This window comes from Xenopus laevis, chromosome 3S (genome assembly GCF_017654675.1).
Source record: "Xenopus laevis strain J_2021 chromosome 3S, Xenopus_laevis_v10.1, whole genome shotgun sequence".
In the NCBI taxonomy this organism is placed as follows: Eukaryota; Metazoa; Chordata; class Amphibia; order Anura; family Pipidae; genus Xenopus; species Xenopus laevis.
In genome coordinates, this window is record NC_054376.1 from 92,460,912 (window position 1) to 92,481,532 (window position 20,621).

General features: G+C 36.0%; 1 protein-coding gene across 5 annotated transcripts in view; it reads left to right on the forward strand.

Annotated features, from left to right (window-relative positions):
- Nucleotides 1-20,621, forward strand: part of atp2b1.S (ATPase, Ca++ transporting, plasma membrane 1 S homeolog) — an 85,293-nt gene that overhangs the window by 31,941 nt on the left and 32,731 nt on the right. For all 5 annotated transcript variants that reach the window (XM_041588636.1, XM_018256029.2, XM_018256026.2 and 2 more), the window contains exons 3-8: nt 9,693-9,890; nt 13,011-13,265; nt 13,340-13,465; nt 13,884-14,021; nt 19,180-19,218; nt 19,958-20,113. In XM_041588636.1, coding sequence (XP_041444570.1) covers nt 9,693-9,890; nt 13,011-13,265; nt 13,340-13,465; nt 13,884-14,021; nt 19,180-19,218; nt 19,958-20,113 — 912 coding nt within the window. The remainder of the gene's footprint in view (nt 1-9,692; nt 9,891-13,010; nt 13,266-13,339; nt 13,466-13,883; nt 14,022-19,179; nt 19,219-19,957; nt 20,114-20,621) is intronic.

Genomic DNA, 20,621 nt, shown 5'->3' on the forward strand with positions numbered 1-20,621 from the left:
TAGTCCTAAACAGTTGTTAAAAACAAAGTTCAGAATTATTTAAAAAAAAAAACTTCATACAAACAGAACCGGCATTTAAAGGAGAAGGAAAGGTTAAAACTAAGTAAGCCTTATCAGAAAGGTCCATCTAAATATACCAATAAACCCCCAAAGTAATGTTGCTCTGAGTCCCCTGTCAAAAGAAACACTGCATTTCTTTACTTCTATTGTGTACACATGGGCTTCTGTATCAGACTTCCTGCCTTCAGCTTAAACCTCATTGCCCTGGGCAAGAGCATGCTCAGTTTGCTCCTCTTCCTCCCCCCTCCCTTCTCTACTGTAATCTGAGCCCAGAGCAGGGAGAGACTCAGGCAGGAAGTGATGTCACACCACATTAATACTGCAGCTTCTATTCTAAACAAACAGAGAGTTTCTGGAGCTTTTTACTCAGGTATGGTAAAACATTCTACAGAACAAATATAGCATTCTAGGTTGCACTATTGCAGCTAATCTATTGGCAATAAAATGCCTCCGTAGCTTTCCTTCTCCTTTAAGAAATGTAAGTAGGAAATTGAAAATAGTGAAGAGGTGAAATATGTCCAGAGAAGCTTCTATCAGGTTTGTTTGCTTGGCCCTAGGATCCCACAGTAGGACGCTGGGGACTGTGGTCACTGTAATTACCTTCCTATCTTGAGTGCAACTTAGTCTGTCAGCACTTTATATTGGACCATGTATGGGTAGCTTTTGATTTCTGCTTTACTAATAGTATCCTAGCGGTAAAGGCATGTCATGTACCAGTGCCAGATGATGATTTGTTCTTGCATGATTATTGTTGATACCAGGCTTATCCTTATTATGAATTATGTTTTTATCTGCCCCAGCCAGTAATGCACCTGAAGGGGATAGTAACACCGAAAAATTAAGGTGTTTTATAGTAATGAAAATGTAACATTCTGTTGCTCTGCACTGGTAAAACTGGTGTGTTTGCTTCAGAAACTCTACTATAGTTTATATAAACAAGCTGCTGTGTAGCCATGGGGGCAGCCATTCAAGCTGAAAAAGGAGAAAAGGCACAGGTTACACAGCAGATAGCAGATAAGCTCTGTAGTATACAATGGTATTCTTTAGAACGTATGTTATCTACTGTGTATCCTGTGCTTGAATGGCTACCTCCATGGCTACACAGCAGCAGTTATATAAACTATAGGTAAGTTTCTGAAGCAAACACACCAGTTTTACCAGTACAAAGCAACAGTACTTTAGTCATTCCTTTAAAACGCTTTAATTTTTTGGTGTTGCTTTTCGTTTTACTCTACCTGTTGTGGATAAATAGCATCTCACAGACTAGTTTCATATAATAAAGTATCCATGTATATAAAAGTTTTTAAGCTTTTGTCTGCATGTTTTTTGGATGGTCTTACCAGGTAGCCGCAGTACTGTTTATAGTATTTTCCTGCTATCTATTTTACTAGTGAGTCAAAGTGGAGAATTCACAAAAGTGTTGGTAAAATAAGTAACCCAGAAGTGGCGGTTGACAAATTTGTAAAATGTCGTACGAACGGCAAATTCAAAAGGCAGATGTTACCGTCTCTGAATGTCTCATAAGTCAGACAATGTTCTAAAATGTTGTATATCTTTTCGTAGGACAGACAACATTCCAAAAGACTATTTGATCAACATTTTCATTTTGGAGAGCCTAATGTGTTTACGTGCAATTCATAAAAATGTTGGGAAAAGTGACGCCGAAAAAAAACTACACCGACTTTTAGTGACACTATTTCAAATGTGTCGTACACGTTGGAAAACTGGCAGATAAATGCTCTGTGAATTTGTCGGCTGTTACTATGACACTTTCTACGACATTTGAAAGACATTTTTTCGTTCCCGACACTTTTGTGAATTCCCCCAAGGTGTCTATAGAAGTGCTGATAAAACCTGCCTTCTCTGCTTCTCAAGTCCCAGTCAGCAACTTATTAATCCTATGTGTTTCAGACATCTTTTATCATTCGCAAATTGTTTCTACATTAATGCTACCTCCACCTTCTGCTCCTATCAAAACCACAGCCTTTTGTTCCCTTGTAACTTTAATTGTAAATGTCTCGTAGCATTCTTTCTATAACAGACTTTTTCTGGCTGTCTAGACTAGTCACCACCCCGAATTTTAAGACTGCTCTGATACTGTGACTCTCGCTCTTGGCTCAACACTTTATTGTAATCCCTGTTTTAAATGCCTTTGGATGAAACTTTCATATGTCAATGTGCCTCATGAATACAACTGCATCAATTCTACAACAGGGGAAGGCAGTTGTAATTGTCTCCCTCTGTTTTGACACAAAGCTCAAACAACCTGACGATGCACCGTTAGGGCTAAACTACACAGGATATTTTGTAGGACGGTGTTGGATCAGAAGCTATCCTACAAGTCTGATGTAGTTGCATGGGTCAAAATATAATGGGACCAATAAAAATCTGATGTGTAAATTACATGGAAAATTTGCCATCCAATGCAAAACGCGTGTTAGATGTGAACACTGCATGCGCTAAAATGAAAGCTCTAAGGGTAGGACTACATGGATGTTTTTGGCGCGATCTGACGCGCTGAGACAAAAAGCATGCAACAAAAATAAGGTAAGTGAATGCATTGTCGCATGGTGTCGCAGCATTGATCCGACGCGACAGGTCTGTCTGATGCAAGTCTGCATCCGACAGTCGTGTCGCATCGGATCAACGCTGCGACAATGCATTCACTTACCTTGTTTTTGTCGCATGTGACTTGTCGTATGCATATCTGTTGCAGCTCGTCGGATCGCGCGGAAAACGTCCATGTGGTTCTACCCTAAAGGCGATACTGTGAAAACTATGCAGTCGTATGTATTGTTTTATTTATGTAGCTCTACTTATGTACATGACACTGTACAGCAGAACAGTAAACAAATAGAACAAACGGGAGTCTTTACAATAATAAATACATATAAATACAAAGCTGTCGCATTAAAGATTAAGCCCTTTCCCCAGTCTTGTTGTCTCTTTCCGTTTATTCTTTTCCTCCTCTCCCACCTACCCTGGTTAAAAGAAAAAACTTTTTAAATTGCCTTGCTTATTGATATGTTTACATTCTCAGTGGCTTATAGCACCTATTCATGTGTCGGTTAGTCGTATTGTGTGTACCGTGTTTTATTGTAATCTGTTGATTTCAATGCTTGTATACATGGACTTTTTTTTTTCTCTTTCTTATGACTGCACTGAGTTGTAAATATTGAATTTCTGCAATAAAGAAATATTGAAACAAAAAAAAAAAAAGATTAAGCCCTAATTGTCAGAGAAAAGAGGGAGTAATTGCAAAAGTGCTAATCTGTGTAGTTTTATATTCAGTTTCTGTTTGGGCATATATACTTCTAATGGTTTCCTCCAACCAACATTTCCATGTTGCAGGACTGCTCACTTGCAAAATCTTCTGGAACCACTTATGTAGAGATGACTGCTACATGTGACCCACTTCATGCAGAGCACACTATATGGTGTAGTAAAATCTTTCATCAGTTTTGGTTGCATAACTACTAATTACATTGCAATTGCTCCTCTCTCTCAGCCTCTTGGAACAGGTGTAGGATATGTTATTCAGACTTTTCTGTAATTTTAACCACCATGCCTTAAGTCTGTGCAAAATAATTTAAAGGAACAGTTACACTGACATATTCAAGTTAGAAAATATAATGTACTGATTGCACTGCACTGGTAAAACTGGCGTGTTTGCTTCAGAAACTCTACTATAGTTTATATAAACAAGTTGCAGTTTTGCCATGGGGGCAGCCATTCAAATCTGAAAAGGGAAAAAAGACACACAGCAGATAACAGATAAGCGCTGTAGTATACTATGGGATTCTTGAGGACTTATCTATTGTCTACTGTGTATACTGTGCTTGAATGGCTGCCCTTATGGCTACACAGCAGCTTGTTTATATAAACTATAGTAGTCTTTCTGAAGCAAAACCATCAGTACAAGACAACAGTATAGTATATTATTATTCCTTTAAAACACTTTCATTTTGACACCCATATGAATTTATGCAGCTTGGTTAGAACCAAGTACAAGGTACTGTTTTTTCTTTTTACAGAAATTAGAAAAAGTAATTATTTGCTTAAAATGGACTCTGTTAGGGACTTCAAGTCAGGCCTTTATGGATACAAGTTTCTGGATAAGGGATCCCATAACCAGTATTTTGATGTAAGCTAAAGTCCCTTACTGCCTCTCCACTATACAGTGTGCCTGTGCTTTTATGTTGGCTGCTTGCTCAGCTCCATTATACATCATTCTCCGCTGTCAGTCACGCATAATGTTTGCTGTCTGTGTCCACAGTTTTCGGTGTCCCGTAAGTGTTTGTTCCATTAACAACAATTTCTTACATCATGTGTTTTCCTAGTGTTTCCCCAGCGCTCAACTACTGCACACCATCCAGCAATAACTGACAGTTGTCCCTAGCACCATCTTATATTCTGTCACTGACAGATGGGAGTGCACAATTCTCCATTGTTCTTTCCTGCCAGCAAACATTAGCATTAGCGTGTCTCAAATATTTTCAGGAGCTAGGAGATAACGGAGACATGGAGGTTTGGGATATAGTATATAGTAAGTGGAGTTACTGCTTGTACACTGCTTGTGTATTCTCAAATACAAAATAAGTGAACTGCAGATTAGATGTAACATACAAAGTGATTAGGGGTTTCAACTTATTTTGTATACCTTACCCTTATAAAATAGGGTTGAGTTGTTTTTAAATTGAAGTTTAAAGTTTAATGTTCCTGTCTCTGGTGTCTCCTGTCTGTCTCAGTCTGGCAACTCGGTAATCCAAGTGCAGATTCTGAACTGTTAACAATTTGCTACATTTAGTTGATACATTTCTCAGCAGCATCTATGAAATATTAGCAACTATTGTTATCAATTCTAACAGCTGCCTGTAATGGAAACCAAACCCCACCCCCCTCAAAATGAATACTTAAGCAACAAATACTTAACACTGTATTAAGTAGGATATTAAATACAGTAATCTTACCAAACTGGAATATATATTTAAGTAGATCTTGCCCTTTTGCATATTTCCCCTTCCCCATTTTATGATATTCTCTGTGCTGCCTCAGAGATCACCTGATTAGAAATACTGCAGCTCTAAGTAAAAGACAGAACTTTATCCATTAATTGGCAAATGTGGCCTAACATGTATGGTTTGTTTGGTCTGTGTGCACCGTTAATCGTAGGATCCCGGGGGGGGCGGCCCTTATTTCTTAATATGGCAATTTTCTATTTAAAGGGATACTGTTGCAGGAAAATGGTTTTTCTTTTTTCTTTTAATGCATAAGTTAATAGTGCTACTCCAACAGACTTCTGGACTGAAATCTGTTTTTTAAAAGAGCAAACAGATTTTTTTTTTTATATTTAATTTTAAAATTCAGCCTGGGGCTAGACATATTGTCCATTTCCTAGGTGCCTTCAGGTCATGTGACTTATGCTCTTGATAAACTTCAGCCACTCTTTATTGCTACACTGCAATTTGGAGTGATATCACCCCCAACAGCCTATCCACAGAAAAATGGGTAGCTAACTTTATAGCAGCTCCCTGAGGCCTCTATTGAAGGGTTTCTTTGCATTGCTAAAGGTGCCACCTACCACCTAGTGGTAGATATGAGAATAGCACCCAAGCAGGAAAAACCCTGCGTTTTAGTGCTATGCTGCATGACCAAGGTTGTGGTAAAATACAAGGGAAGGAGCCATCCTAAAGTGCTGGCTCCTTCTCTATCTCAGAATGAGATGGTTGCCTCCACACCAATATTACAGCTAAAAAAATGTGTTGCTTCACGAATACCATTTTAAATGGTAGAGTGAATTATTTGTAATGCAAACAGTGTATCTGATTTTTAAAAAGTCAGCAACCCCCCCTTTAATATTCGAAAACCGGTCACAAATAGAAAGTAACTATAAAAAAAAAAAAATCTTTATTTCTGGTGATCTAGGGATTATTTTCTTGTTGATCTGAAACCAACGGTACTGAAGGTGAATAATGCTGGAAGCATTATCTGTCAGGCCGATGTCATTCTTTCTAGGGTTTCACTAAATCTAAGTTTTCTCCTACTCTTCTTCTCCTTCTCCTCTCCTTTTTCTTTCAGCAGGTGAATATTGAATCTTCTGTAATGGGTTTGAGTCAATACCAAATCAGAATTTGCATATGTAAATAAGGTAAATTAATGGAGTTTCAGGATTTAGATTTTGTTCGGCCTGGCATTTCATTTTGGCTGTATCTGAGTCCCGCAGAAACAGGCTTTGAATCGGCCAAATCCCAAACCAAATACAGAGATCTGTGCGTAGCTTCATTCTGCTGTTTTTCCTTAATAACATATACTATTAAATCTGTGTATCAATACTACTCTTCTAAAACTCATTTTCCACAGTGCCCTACACACTTAAATTAATTGTGGAACCTGGAAGCTAGCAGACAGATATGGTTTTCAATATCAAATACTTTTACATATTGAAAGTTTACATATTGAAAGTAATTCATAAACGTTGTATGCTGTGATGTTAAGAATTTTCTTCTTTTTTTTTTTCTTGTTGCTTTTTTAATATGAGCAATTGGTAGAAAGCAATTGATAAAAAGCTGTCTGTTGTTTCCGAAGTTGTTGCCACCTCCCACGTTTCTTACAGTTAGGATTATGTAATTGTAAGTCTCTGGGGATATTTACCATAGTTATTTAGCAGTTCTTCTTTACCTCACTAACAAGTGCATTGGAGACATGGCACAATTTTCTTTCCCTACATATTTGCCAGGCAGTTTCTGTCCCTTGTGTGATCTCAAAGTTCAAAACCATCAGTATTTTCTCTGTGATTATTGAGAGAGTGAGTGCCTGCAAGGGTAATTGGTTTCAGTGTCTTCTGTCGTTGTCCATAAGGATGTACGTGGCACTACATCCAGCGGGTTTAGCTAAAAGGGTCTGCATAAACTGTTAACTGTATGTTATAGAATGACCAATTCTAAGCAACTTTTTAATTGGCCTTTGGTTTTTTTTGTAATAGTTTTTGAATTATTTTCCTTCTTCTGGCTCTTTCCTGCTTTCAAATGGGGGTCACTGACAATCAATGTTTTGTAAGGCTACAAATGTATTGTTATGAGTAATACAAAATAGCAATCTTTTTATTCAGGCCCTCTCCTATCCATATTCCAGTCTCAGATTGCTGAAAGTGCAAACTGAAGAGCTGCTGAATAAAAAGCAAAATAACTCAAACTACAAATAATGAAAAATGAAAACCAATTGCAAATTGTCTCAGAATATCATTCTCTACATCATACTAAACTTTCATTCAAGGGTGAACAACCCATTTAAAATGTCTATGCCAGTATTTTTTGGGGAAAAACATGCCCCCTAATCATTCCATTTTCAAATTAACTAAGGTCTGTAAAGGGGACTTGCTTGTGAAGTGATCAGTTTAAAGTCACCCCAAAAAAAAAATCAAAATCCTATTTTATCACATTAGTCAAGCAAATTGAACTTTGATGACACTATATAAATTATTTGAATCTTGTTTCCTTCAGTTTGGGAATACATAATTAACAAGCAGGCAGGAACCATTTTGTGGACACTGTTATTAAGACAAGCCTTGTATCATCTCAGAATCTTGTTTGTGCACTCGAATGGGGGACCTGTTGTCCATCCCGCATGCATTGGCTACACAATTAAATGGTGAAGAGAACAGGGAATGTGGCGAGAGCAGTGACATCTAGGAAGTGCTGAATGGAAAGTGAAACTAATTGTCTTCCCGCCTCTATGCCTAAGATAGACAGCTGAGATGTTTAAATGAGCTTACAACAGCTATGAATGCTTTAATAAAATATAGAAATTGGATTTCATGTTTAATTGAAAAGGACTTGTACAGTTTTTTTGTGTCTAGGGGGCAGGTCCCCTTTTAATGTACCTAGAAAAGATGTGTACATTTCAGATGTATTGAATAACCTAATGGTGTGTGGGTTTTCCCACACTTTTTCATGTGCACTAGCACTTTTTTTCTATCTCAGAAGAGAAGCCCAGTAGCACCTGAAAAAAAAAGTTTTGCTCTGCTTGTTTGATGTCTCTTATCACTCCCTAATCTTCTATGAACATTTAGTTCAATGACACATGGAGAGACTTATCTGCATTAAAAATTTGCTAAAAACAAATCTCGCTGAAAATGCCTTGTCGTTCACTAACCTGTAATCGCACAAGTAAATTATATTTCATGCATCATTACAAGGTTAGTGATTGGCAAGGCATTTTGGGGGAGATTTGTCCCCCACAGTAGCGAATTTTTAATACGGGAGACAAATCTCCCAGTGTGTCATTGCCCTTAAACTTCAACAACATCTGAGTCAACTTAAAATTTATTATGTAGTACTAAAGGCAGACCTAGACCATGTTGGTTTTGAAGTTTTTGCCAGTGTTATGCTTTGCGAGTCAAATCAAAGATAATGGGATTTATAGTTTTCTCTGATGACAAGCATGATTCTGTTGAAGGAATTTACTGTTGTAGGAGTTCATTCTCAAGGTATATATTGGTTTATTATTCATTATAATGACATCAAAGCACTTGCATATAGTACAAGTGTGGGACCTGTAATTTGGATCAGTGTACCTTAAATCTACTAAAAAATAATTTAAACATTATTTAAACACAATAGGGCTGTTTGGTTTGTTTCCTGTAAGGAGTAATTATGTCTTAGTTGGTTTCAAGCGCAAGGTACTGTTGAATTATTACAGAGAAAATGGTAATTATTTATACAATTTGAATTATTTTTTATTATTTGATTGAAATAGTCTATGGGAGATGATCATCCCATAATTCGGAGTTAACTTTACAACAGGTTTCCAGATAACGTATCCTATACCTTCCAGATAACGTATCCTATACCTCTATTTGGAATGAAAAAAAATAGATTTAGGTAGGTTTTTCTCTTTTTACCCATTTCATCTGCAAACCGCCCATATTGGATTTGTAATTGGACCAGTTATAACATGTGCTGCACAGTTACTTTATTCAAATAAAAATTATGCTGCTGACTTTACTGTGTGCATTTAACCAAAGCCATGCCATATTTATTATGTTCAATAAAATGTTAGTGTCCCCTTGGGGTTATAGGTATTTCTCCATTAGTTTCTTCCATTAACCTAAAACAATAGTTTATTTGTTTTTGTTTTTTAAAGACCATGCAAGTATAACCTAAGTTAAATTATATGTATAAATACTGTTTGAAATATTTCTAAATGAAATGCTTTCCGGCAGTCTATTGTTGTTCCTACTTAATATAACTGGATGAGTCGCAGTGGGACTTGGATTTTTACTATTGAGCGCTATTCTCATATGTACAGAGTTGTTCTCTTGTTTTAGGGAGCTATTGGCTGGTAATCTTCCAATTGTTCTATTAGGCTGCTGGGGGAAGGGAGGCGGTGAGATCACCCCAAATTGCAGTAAAGAGTGACTTAATTTTATAAGAGCACAAGTCACATTGCTAGGGGCACCTGGGAAACTGATATGTCTAGGCCCATGTATAATTTCAAAATTGAATATAAAATAATCTATTTCGGTCTTTTGAAAAACTGATTTCAGTGCAGAATTCTGCTGGAGTAGAAACTGAACTGAACTGAATCAAGCTCATGTGCTCATAAATGTTTTCTTTTTCTTTTGTAAAACACAGGTTTAAGCGGGAATCCAGCTGACCTTGAAAGGAGGCAAGAAGCATTTGGGAAGAATACTATACCTCCTAAAAAGCCAAAAACATTTCTTCAGTTAGTATGGGAAGCACTACAAGATGTAACATTAATTATTTTAGAAATAGCAGCCATAATATCTTTAGGCCTTTCTTTTTACCGACCTCCTGGTGGAGACCATGAATGTGAGTATTCCTGTGTTTTTAATCATGCATTAAACATTTTTTAAAATGTCCAGCCCTGTAATAATAGTGTCTGTGTAAACCATATAATTTGAAAAGTGAAAACAACAAAAGGCTATATATGAGAGAAAATATTTGCTTTGGTTTTTGCATATAAAATGTTCCTGACAAATCCTATCCTGATAACACCATGAGAGATTGATCTTTGCAGTAAAGAATATGTACCTACACATACTGTTTTTGATTTTGATAGCACAGGCTTCTATATTACGCTGTGATGAAACACAATGAGTAAAAGGTCTGCTTTATAGAGGTGTTATTTTTGTTCACTACTAATCCTAAAATGTATGAAAGACACATCTTACGGATACTAAGTGGGTTTTTTTTCTCCCCTAGGGAATGCCTGAAATATAGAATTTTTAAAAAAAATATTTTATAGGCGTTTTTTGTTGGGCCTTTTTACGCAATTCAGACTAGAGTATAAATATCACTGCGTAAAAAAATGTATGTTATAGATATATATTCCTAAATTATATAAATATGAGGAAAGCTTCCTTTCTATTTTCTTTTTGTCCGTTACGCTACATCATAACAATTGATGCATATGTTGACGTATGTTTTTAATGTCTGTGTTAAAAAACCTCAGACCTATATTCCTTTATCTGTTGTTGGCATTAAATAAATCAATGTATCTCTCCTTGGTGACAAATTACATTTATATCGTAATTTATTGTAGGAATTCTGTCATTCCAAATGTTGTGTAAACATTGTCCACATAGCTGCTCCTTGATAGTCAAACATACCGGTACTTCTAGCAAAATTAAAATACACAAAAAGAACCTTTTATTAGGGTTTTTTTTTTATCCTATAGATGATTCAGTTATCACATAGGGTTAAATATGCACAAACTGTTATGCTTTCAGTAGTAAAGTATTTGTGCTGCTCATTAAAGAACTTTGTGAAGAGGAACAAGTTTGAGGTTAAAACTAAAATATTGCCTAATGAAGTTCAGTGTAACATTTGCAATCTTATTAAACTCTTTAAAAAGTTTTGTTGTTTGAAAAAATATCTGCAGCTGAAAGTAGTATTTTTCAGTCTCTTTCTGTTCTCTGCCCTGGTGATTCAGGCTATTGAAACAACCTAGTGGAAGCGAGCAGATTAGCAGTGATCTGTAAAGAAGCTGATGTCTACATTGTTTTGAGAGACCTAGAAAATGAATGGTTTCAACTGCATTTACATTTTCAAATAGCTTTTATAACCTATAAATGTTAAATGTATATTGGGAAATTGCATAAAATAACATTCCCTCATTAGACAAAATTTTATTTTTGTATTTACATTTCTTTTAAAATCAATGTGTAGAGGAAAAACTGTTTCCCAACTGGACTGGAGTTACAGGCTGACATTTGTTTGTTTTTTTTTTTTTGTGAAAAAAAAATGCTGGTAGTAGAGGCTATGCCGTCTGCACTGAGAGGGAGCTCCTGCTGTGGGTGGCCATGTAAAGGAGGCTTCTGGGCACATTTATCAAAGAGTGAAGTTAGAGATCACCTCAGTTCTCTAGAGTGAAATTCCACCACTCTCCATTCATTTCTATGGGATTTTTAAAAGAGTATTTATCAATGGATGAAGGTGAAAGTTCATGGTTTGATAAATACACCTTTCAAAATCTCAGAAATGAATGTAGAGTGGAAGAATTTCACTCTTGTGCACCGTGGAGATCTCTAATTTCACTCTTTGATAAATATACACCTTGTGTTTCAACTAGCTTGTTATGCACATGCATTTGAGGAGACATGGCCATCTGCTCTGGGTGTTTTCTTCTAGTGTGGGCGGCATAGCACCCACTACCATGATATTTTTCACAAAATAAATAGTTTCGCTTAGCTGGAGTGCAGAAAGCTCTATTAGCTCACACCATTGGGTTTCATAATTTCTTGCTTAAATTGTTTACTTTCAATTGTTTGATTTTGCCTTATGTCCTAGGTAAACTCTGACCTTTAAAACCAGGCTTTTAAAATCAACACACTGCATTGTATGAACTGTAGTTTTTCACATTAACCATGACAATAAAACAATTTGTATTATTCAGAATTAATTTAATTTACTAATCATGGCAATGGTTTTGGCACATATGGTAAATGTAGCACACAATTATTTCTTTCAGAGCAGTTCTTACAATATACACTGGTTCAGAATTTTGTTATAATTATTTAAAATATAGCATGGGTAAAAGCCCCAATCTTTCTTGATCTTGAATAAGCTGCTATCTCTTAGGTTCAGACAGCCAAGAAATGAAAATAGAATTTTGACGCATGCGTCAAATTGTGTATAATACACAAAGCTCTTTAGTGTTTTATACTTAACCAAAAATGAACATCCTTGATGTATAAAACTGTAAACAGCTTGAATGTTTGATTTGGATTGATATTCTGCTTGCTATTATTCAGAAACAAAATGTACCCAAAAGTATTGTTATATGCTGCCAGCTAAGGAAAAAGTAATTAAAGGGATCCTGTCATGTAAAACATGTTTTTTTTTTGGTTTTTTTTTAAACACATCAGTTAATAGTGCTACTCCAGCAGAATTCTGCACTGAAATCTATTTCTCCATTTCCCAGCTGCCCCCAGTCATGTGACTTGTGCCTGCACTTTAGGAGAAAAATGCTTTCTGGCAGGCTGCTGTTTTCCTTTTGTTTGGCTGCTGGGGGGAAAATGGAGGGGGTGATATCACCCTAACTTGCAGTACAGCAGTTAAGAGTGATTGAAGTTTATCAGAGCACAAGTCACATGACTTGGGGCAGCTGGAAAATTGACAATATGTCTAGCCCCATCTCAAATTTCAAAATTGAATATAAAAAAAATCTGTTTGCTCTTTTGAGAAATGGATTTCAGTGCAGAATTCTGCTGGAGCAGCACTATTAACTGATTCATTTTGGAAAAAAAAAAAACATTTTTCCATGACAGTATCCCTTTAAGGTAAAAGAGGGGACTGTGTGGGGAATGCAGATAATGAGAGAGTTAATGTTTATTGACAAGGGTGAATATGAGAAATGGTTTGCCATAATATGTATTTTGATTAATTTGCCTGATGAATGCAATTAACTGATTTTGTTTCTGTTTAAAGTGTGTGGTCAATCTAGTGGTGCTGTGGAAGAAGAAGAAGGGGAAGCAGGCTGGATCGAAGGAGGTGCTATCCTTGTATCTGTTGTATGTGTAGTCTTAGTAACCGCTTTCAATGACTGGAGCAAAGAAAAACAGTTTAGGGGCTTGCAGAACCGAATCGAACAAGAGCAGAAATTTACAGTTGTTCGTGGAGGGCAAGTTATTCAAATCCCCGTGGCTGACATAGTTGTTGGAGATATTGCACAAATTAAATACGGTAATTGTTAACCACTTCCTTTGCATTTTGCCTTGTTTTTATAGCATGGTTTTGATTTAATATTTGTATTAAAGGTGATCTTCTGCCTGCTGATGGAGTGCTCATTCAAGGAAATGATCTAAAAATTGATGAAAGTTCATTAACTGGAGAATCTGATCATGTAAAGAAAACGCTGGAAAAAGATCCTTTGCTGCTCTCAGGTTGGTATTGTATGTATTTGAAGTATAGGTATGGGGCCAATTAACCAGAATGCTCAGGACCTGGGGTTTTCTGGATAATGGATCTACTAGAAAATCATGCAAACATAAACCCAAGAGACTGTTTTTGCTTTCAGTAAGAATTAATTATATCTTAGTTTAGATCAAGTACGATGTACTGTTTTATTATTACAGATAAAAAGGAAATCATTCTCAAAAATTTGGATTTAGATTAATTATAATGGAGTCTATGGGAGAAGGCCTTTCCGTAATTCTGAGAAAACTCCCCTTGTCTTGATTAAGACAAGCTTGGGGAGAAGAGCGTTGGTCCTCTTCATCTATTTTTTTTCCTTTATATTTGCAATTACATTATATTACTGCAAGCAATATTATCTCTTATGGCTGTGTTGGGTCTTTTCAGGAACACATGTTATGGAGGGGTCTGGAAAAATGGTGGTCACTGCCATTGGTGTGAACTCCCAAACTGGAATCATATTTACTTTACTTGGAGCTGGAGAAAATGAAGAAGAGAAAGAAAAAGAAAAAAAGGAAAAGAAAAGTGAGTTAAATATTTGTTAAATAAAAGGTTCGGTTATGCAAGACATTTAATTCATTTAAATACTAAGCAATAAAATATTATTGTAATTATCCATTTAAATTATCTACATACTAAGATCTTGCGTTTCAAAATTGTGGACTTCCAGCTGTTATAATATACAGCTTATGACATTCTTTAGCATATGAGCTTCGAATTATTGGACTATAAGTTTGACACCAGTTAGCTAATTTTGAATGGTTAAAGATCCTGGCATGACATAATTTAACCATTTTTGAAAATCCAATTTATTTTATGGTTCCCCAGACTATGGGTCTTCCCCCGTTAAGGGATATTGTCATGGGGAAACATGTTTTTTTCAAAATGCATCAGTTAATAGTGCTACTCCAACAGAAAATCCAATTCTCAAAAGAGCAAACAAATTTTTTTATATTCAATTTTGAAGTCGGACATGGGACTAGACATATTGTCCGTTTCCCAGCTGCCCCAGTCATGTGACTTGTGCCTGCACTTTAGGATGGAACTACTTTCTGGCAGGCTGTTATTTCTCCTTCTGTAACTGAATCAGTCTCGGCGTGTTGTTCTTAGATCTACCAGGGAGCTGTTATCTTGGTGTTAGGGAGCTGTTATCTGGTTACCTTCCCATTTTTCTTTTGTTAGGCTGCTGGGGGTGAAGGGAGGGGGTGATATCACTACAACTTGCAGTACAGCAGTAAAGAGTGACTGAAGTTTATCAGAGCACAAGTCACATAACTGGGGCAGCTGGAAAACTGACAATATGTCTAGCCCCATGTCAGATTTCAAAACAATATAAAAAAAAAATCTGTTTGCTCTTTTTAAAATGGATTTCAGTTCAGAATTCTGCTGGAGCAGCGCTATTAACTGATGCATTTTGAAAAAAACTGTTTTCCCATGACAGTAGCTCTTTAAGTGGTCCGGACCATTGGCTGGTATGACTCACCCTAAAGCTTCATGTTGAGTAAATTACTGTTTACACTACTGAGTACTGGAACGATAGGGTGTAGTTAAAATAATTTATCTCTATCCATGTTAAAATATAAAGAGTGTTTCTGATCAAATGTTGCACCAGGAAAATAGTGAGTGGGGGAAAATTTCAAGTAGACCCCATAAGGTACAATATACATTCATATGCATTTAAAAATATGAAGCACGTTGAACTGTGGTTTGGGGCAACAGCTTTGAAATATTGTGATTCTAATTTATGAAGGGGTAATTTAGTAAGAAGCTGGGCAGCCCTTTTCAGTATATGTTAGTTTTCTATAGCTATGTATAGGTAATTCTTTCATTTGACAATGTCAAATCCTACGTGGAAATATTTTCTTAAAGGAGAAGGAAAGGTTAAAACTAAGTAAGCCTTATCAGAAAGGTCCATCTAAATATACCAGTAAACCCCCAAAGTAATGCTGCTCTGAGTCCTCTGTCAAAAGAAACAGCACATTTCTTTCCTTCTATTGTGTACTCATGGGCTTCTGTATCAGACTTCCTGCCTTCAGCTTAAACCTCATTGCCCTGGGCAAGAGCATGCTCAGTTTGCTCCTCTTCCCCACCCCCTCCCTTCTCTGCTGTAATCTGAGCCCAGAGCAGGGAGAGACTCAGGCAGGAAGTGATGTCACACCATGTTAATACTGCAGCTCCTATTCTAAACAAACAGAGAGTTTCTAGAGCTTTTTACTCAGGTATGGTAAAACATTCTATAGAATAAATATAGCATTCTAGCTTGCCCTATTGCAGCTAATCTATTGGCAATAAAATGCCTCCATAGCTTTCCTTCTCCTTTAAGGAAAAAAAGTAAATATGTTTTGTTTGTATAAGTAATCGATAGTCATACTAATATTGTACAGCCACCATTTGTAGCAAAAACAGCATGGGGGTAAGAGTTTTGCATACATATATTGAGTGATTTTGGCACATTCTTACTGGTACATTTGCTGCTGGTTCTTTAGATTAATATGATGCTTGTACACTTTAGTTTTCAAAAAGTGCCACAAAGTCCTGCTGACAGATTTAGGAACAGACGAAAAAAGATATGTTTGTAGTGTTCCCTGTGTTTAGTACCATCCATTCTTCTTTTTTTAAAGGAAAACTATAACCCCGGAACAATGTAAGTCTCTATAAAAAGATATTGCATAAAACCGCTCATATGTAAAACCTTGCTTCATGTAAATTAACCATTTTCATAGTAATATACTTTTTTAGTATGTGCCATTGGGTAATCATGAATAGAAAATTCCCATTTTAAAAAATAAGGGCCAACCCCCGGGTCTTGTAGGATTCAGGGTGCACATAAACAAACCACGTTAGGTCACATGAGTCAATTAACAGACAGTTCTGTCTCTTGCTTCCACACTTCTTCCTGTTACAGTTAGAGTTGTAGTATTTCTGGTCAGGTCATCTCTGAGGTCATCATGAAATGGGGGTTCAAGGCAAGAGACGTAAAAGGGCAATATTTCCACTCCAGATTTGTAGTGAATCCAATTATTTTTACATCTTATACATCCGATCTTTTGGTCTCTGCACCCACATTCGCAGAAATCAAATCGGAGTGCGGTTGCTTGCAACTGAATATATATATATATATATATATATATATATATATATAACAAACAAGGGAAAGTTGTGCTCACCACTATTTTTTAAAACCATTAGGCGGGGGTGCAATGAGGCTGTGACCACAAAATACATATAGTCAAATACAAGAGTCCTCTGCACTCAACCCATTATCAATATATTTAAGACAGCGACATTTTGTGCATACTGCTACTAAAAAATGCCTTACCCTTTAAACAAAACAGGGATTGTTTGTCCATATATTGCAATATATTTAAGCTGGCCAACTACGTCAAAGTCATCCCATATCTGGCCAGTCCTATGCTCAATTTTATCTGATTCATTAAGAATTCTATTGCTTCATTATACATTTTACAAAGGGACTAGGTATTACCTGCAACTTAACTTGCTGCTTTCAAAGTAAACCTCCATACTTGGCTGCCCTTTTATTAGACACCAGTGGGATCACCTGACTATAGCTGGGAAGGGTGGGAGCTACAACATAGAGCTGGTCACTGCTCCTGTATAAACTATAACAAACAAGGGAAAGTTGTGCTCACCACTATTTTTTAAAACCATTAGGCGGGGGTGCAATGAGGCTGTGACCACAAAATACATATAGTCAAATACAAGAGTCCTCTGCACTCAACCCATTATCAATATATTTAAGACAGCGCTGTCTTAAATATATTGATAATGGGTTGAGTGCAGAGGACTCTTGTATTTGACTATATATATATATATATATATATATATTTTTTTTTTTTTTATATATTTAATCAATAGGATAGAGTCGCACTCCAAAAGGTTTTGTGAATCAGATATTTATTAGCATCGGTGTCCAACGTTTCGGCCCCTCTTGGGGCCTTTTTTAAGGATAAAAGGGGATATATATATATATATATATATATATATATATATATATATATATATATATATATATATATATATATATATATATATATATATATATATATATATATATATATATATATATATATATATATATATATATATATATATATATATATATATATATATATATATATATATATATATATATATATATATATATACCACAAAATACATATAGTCAAATACAAGAGTCCTCTGCACTCAACCCATTATCAATATATTTAAGACAGCGCTGTCTTAAATATATTGATAATGGGTTGAGTGCAGAGGACTCTTGTATTTGACTATATATATATATATATATATATATATATATTTTTTTTTTTTTATATATTTAATCAATAGGATAGAGTCGCACTCCAAAAGGTTTTGTGAATCAGATATTTATTAGCATCGGTGTCCAACGTTTCGGCCCCTCTTGGGATATATATATATATATATATATATATATATATATATATATATCTATATATATCTATATATATATATATATATATATATATCTATATATATATATATCTATATATATATATATATATATATCTATCTCATCTATGCTATCAGATTTCTGGTAAGACTACATTTTGCTACAACTAAGCTTATCTGTATGGACTGTCTGTTCCGTAGCAATTTTCCCTTGCAAGTCTCCTGTCAACTGCACATGCAGAACATTGACATTCAATTTTAAGTCATGCAGTGTGTCCTTTTGGCAGTGAGTGTTGCTATGGTGATAAGTGACTTAAAATTGAGAGCATCAGATGCCAGCACTGCATAAGAGTCTTGAATCTGCAGATGACGTTAAGAATGATTCTTAGCTATTGTGGCAATATGTATAGAAAATGGCAAAAAGTGTGACTTATAACAGCCTGAATGATCTGTGTGCGAGCTTATTTTTCTGGCAAATTTTTCCTATTAAATTTACTTTTTTTTTTTTTAATTTTTACATTTAATATACCAAACTGATTGTTAGTGAGACACATGTAGCAAAGATCATCCACATCTGACCACGTTGCATGAAAAATGTGTCCTTGTTTGCTAGTTTTGTTAGTGTAGGCTTTTGTTTGTACTAATTACCTTCTTCCACAAAGATCAAGCGGCAATCCTCTTGTGACTAGATTAGTTATGTTCTGCTTTAACCATATGGTGAGACGACTTTGTGATCCATACATAATATCTTATGTTATAAAGTCCTATTCCATCCCCACTCCTTGATTTGGAGATCCCATCTTTACATCATGCAGTTGTCTTTCAGTTGTTGGTGTAATTTTAGTAACATTTTTGTATTCTCTTTTAAAAAGTAAGTTAATCACGGTATCACTCCCATACTGTTAAATGAAAAACAACATTTTGTGTACATTTCCAAATCAAATTTCTTAGGGGCATATTTATTATGCGGTGTAAAAAAACATAAAAAATAAAAAAAACTGCAGGATGACCACACATCGCCAGGCTTCACTGTGTAAAAACTGGTTTCCGCATTATTTTCTTAGTGACTTCCTCCGGAAGCAATGTGAAATAACAAATACCTTCAAAAAATGCGCCATTTATTTTTAAACGCCTGTTTACACAGTTTTTTTTTTCCTCTTGGCAATTTCGTTTTTATGTGTACTTGCCTTGATGGCTGCATACCATGTCTGACCTCTAATACTCAAGATATTGTTTTATTTTTTTTTTTCAGACAAAAAGCAAGATGGTGCCGTAGAAAATCGAAACAAAGGTATTTTTTTTTTATTTTTTTATTCTTTAATTCCTAAATGTTGCTGTTTCATGAATGAAAAGAATAGCCTGTGTATATACTGAATTATTTATTTGCGATTGCAGCAAAACTCAGCAAAAACTTCAGCAAAAGATGCAAATTTTTTTGTAAATGCTCATATATCTTTGTATGGACTAGGGTTGCCACCTTTGTGCGGCTCACGAGACAGGCAGGTGGTATGGCCATGATGTCTGTGATGTTGCTGGCAGGGCATGCTACGTCACATGAGGGGGGCTACGACCTGGCGATCGGCTGATCGCCATGTTAATCGGGAGACATCCTGTCCTAGTTTTCCTTTTTTGGAAAACTGGGCAGACTGTTTTGACCTGGGCAGTCCGTCTGAAAGCCAAGCTGTCTGTGTCAAATCCAGACAGGTGGCAACCCTAGTATGGACCAATGTTTAAAATTGAGAAAATCATTCTTTGCCCAGTGTCTCTTGGCTTTTTCAGTTTACTGATGTAAGGCTTGATAAAGGGCCCAGTGAGGCCGGAAACATTGCTTTTTTTGTCTTACTTTGTGAGCCAATAAAATCACCTTGATACAAAGCTGATTCATCTACACAATGTGCTGCAGTTTCTTGGACTTCACAGGTCATTGCATAGTGTGCCTGTACCGTAAAGGTCACAAAATGTAATGTTTTTTTAATGTAGAATATTTCACTTTGGAATGAACCAAGCAAACCATGTAATTCATTTTTCAGCAAAAGCTCAAGATGGAGCTGCCATGGAAATGCAACCACTAAAGAGTGAAGAGGGAGCTGATGGGGATGATAAAAAGAAAGCAAATATGCCAAAAAAAGAGAAATCTGTCCTTCAAGGGAAACTTACCAAGCTGGCTGTTCAGATTGGCAAAGCAGGTAATTCTTATACTTATTTTTATGCTCTGTTTACAGCATTGTTTTCTTTTTAAGGCAAATATCAGCCATTTCTCACATGTGGTTATGTTTTATGGCTCATGGGACCATGTATAACACACACACACACACACACACACACACATCCCCCTTCCTTTTGTGGAGAATAAGGGGTCTTTTAATCCAAGTTTGATCCTGATGGCTAAACGAAGGTATAGATAACAGCTTGCTATAACTAGGGATGCACCGAATCCAGGACTCGGCCAGGATTTGGCCTTTTTCAGCAGGATTCGGATTCAGACGACTCCTTCTGCCTGGCCGAACCAAATCCTAATTAGCATATGCAAATTAGGGCCAGGGAGGTAAATCGCATGACTTTTTGTCATTTTTTCCCCTTCCCACCTTAATTTGCATATGGGGTTCAGCAGAATCCAATATAGTGGATTCAGTGCATCCATAATTACAACATAAGCAGTTGTGCTACTGCTCTTCACTATGAAATGATTTGAAT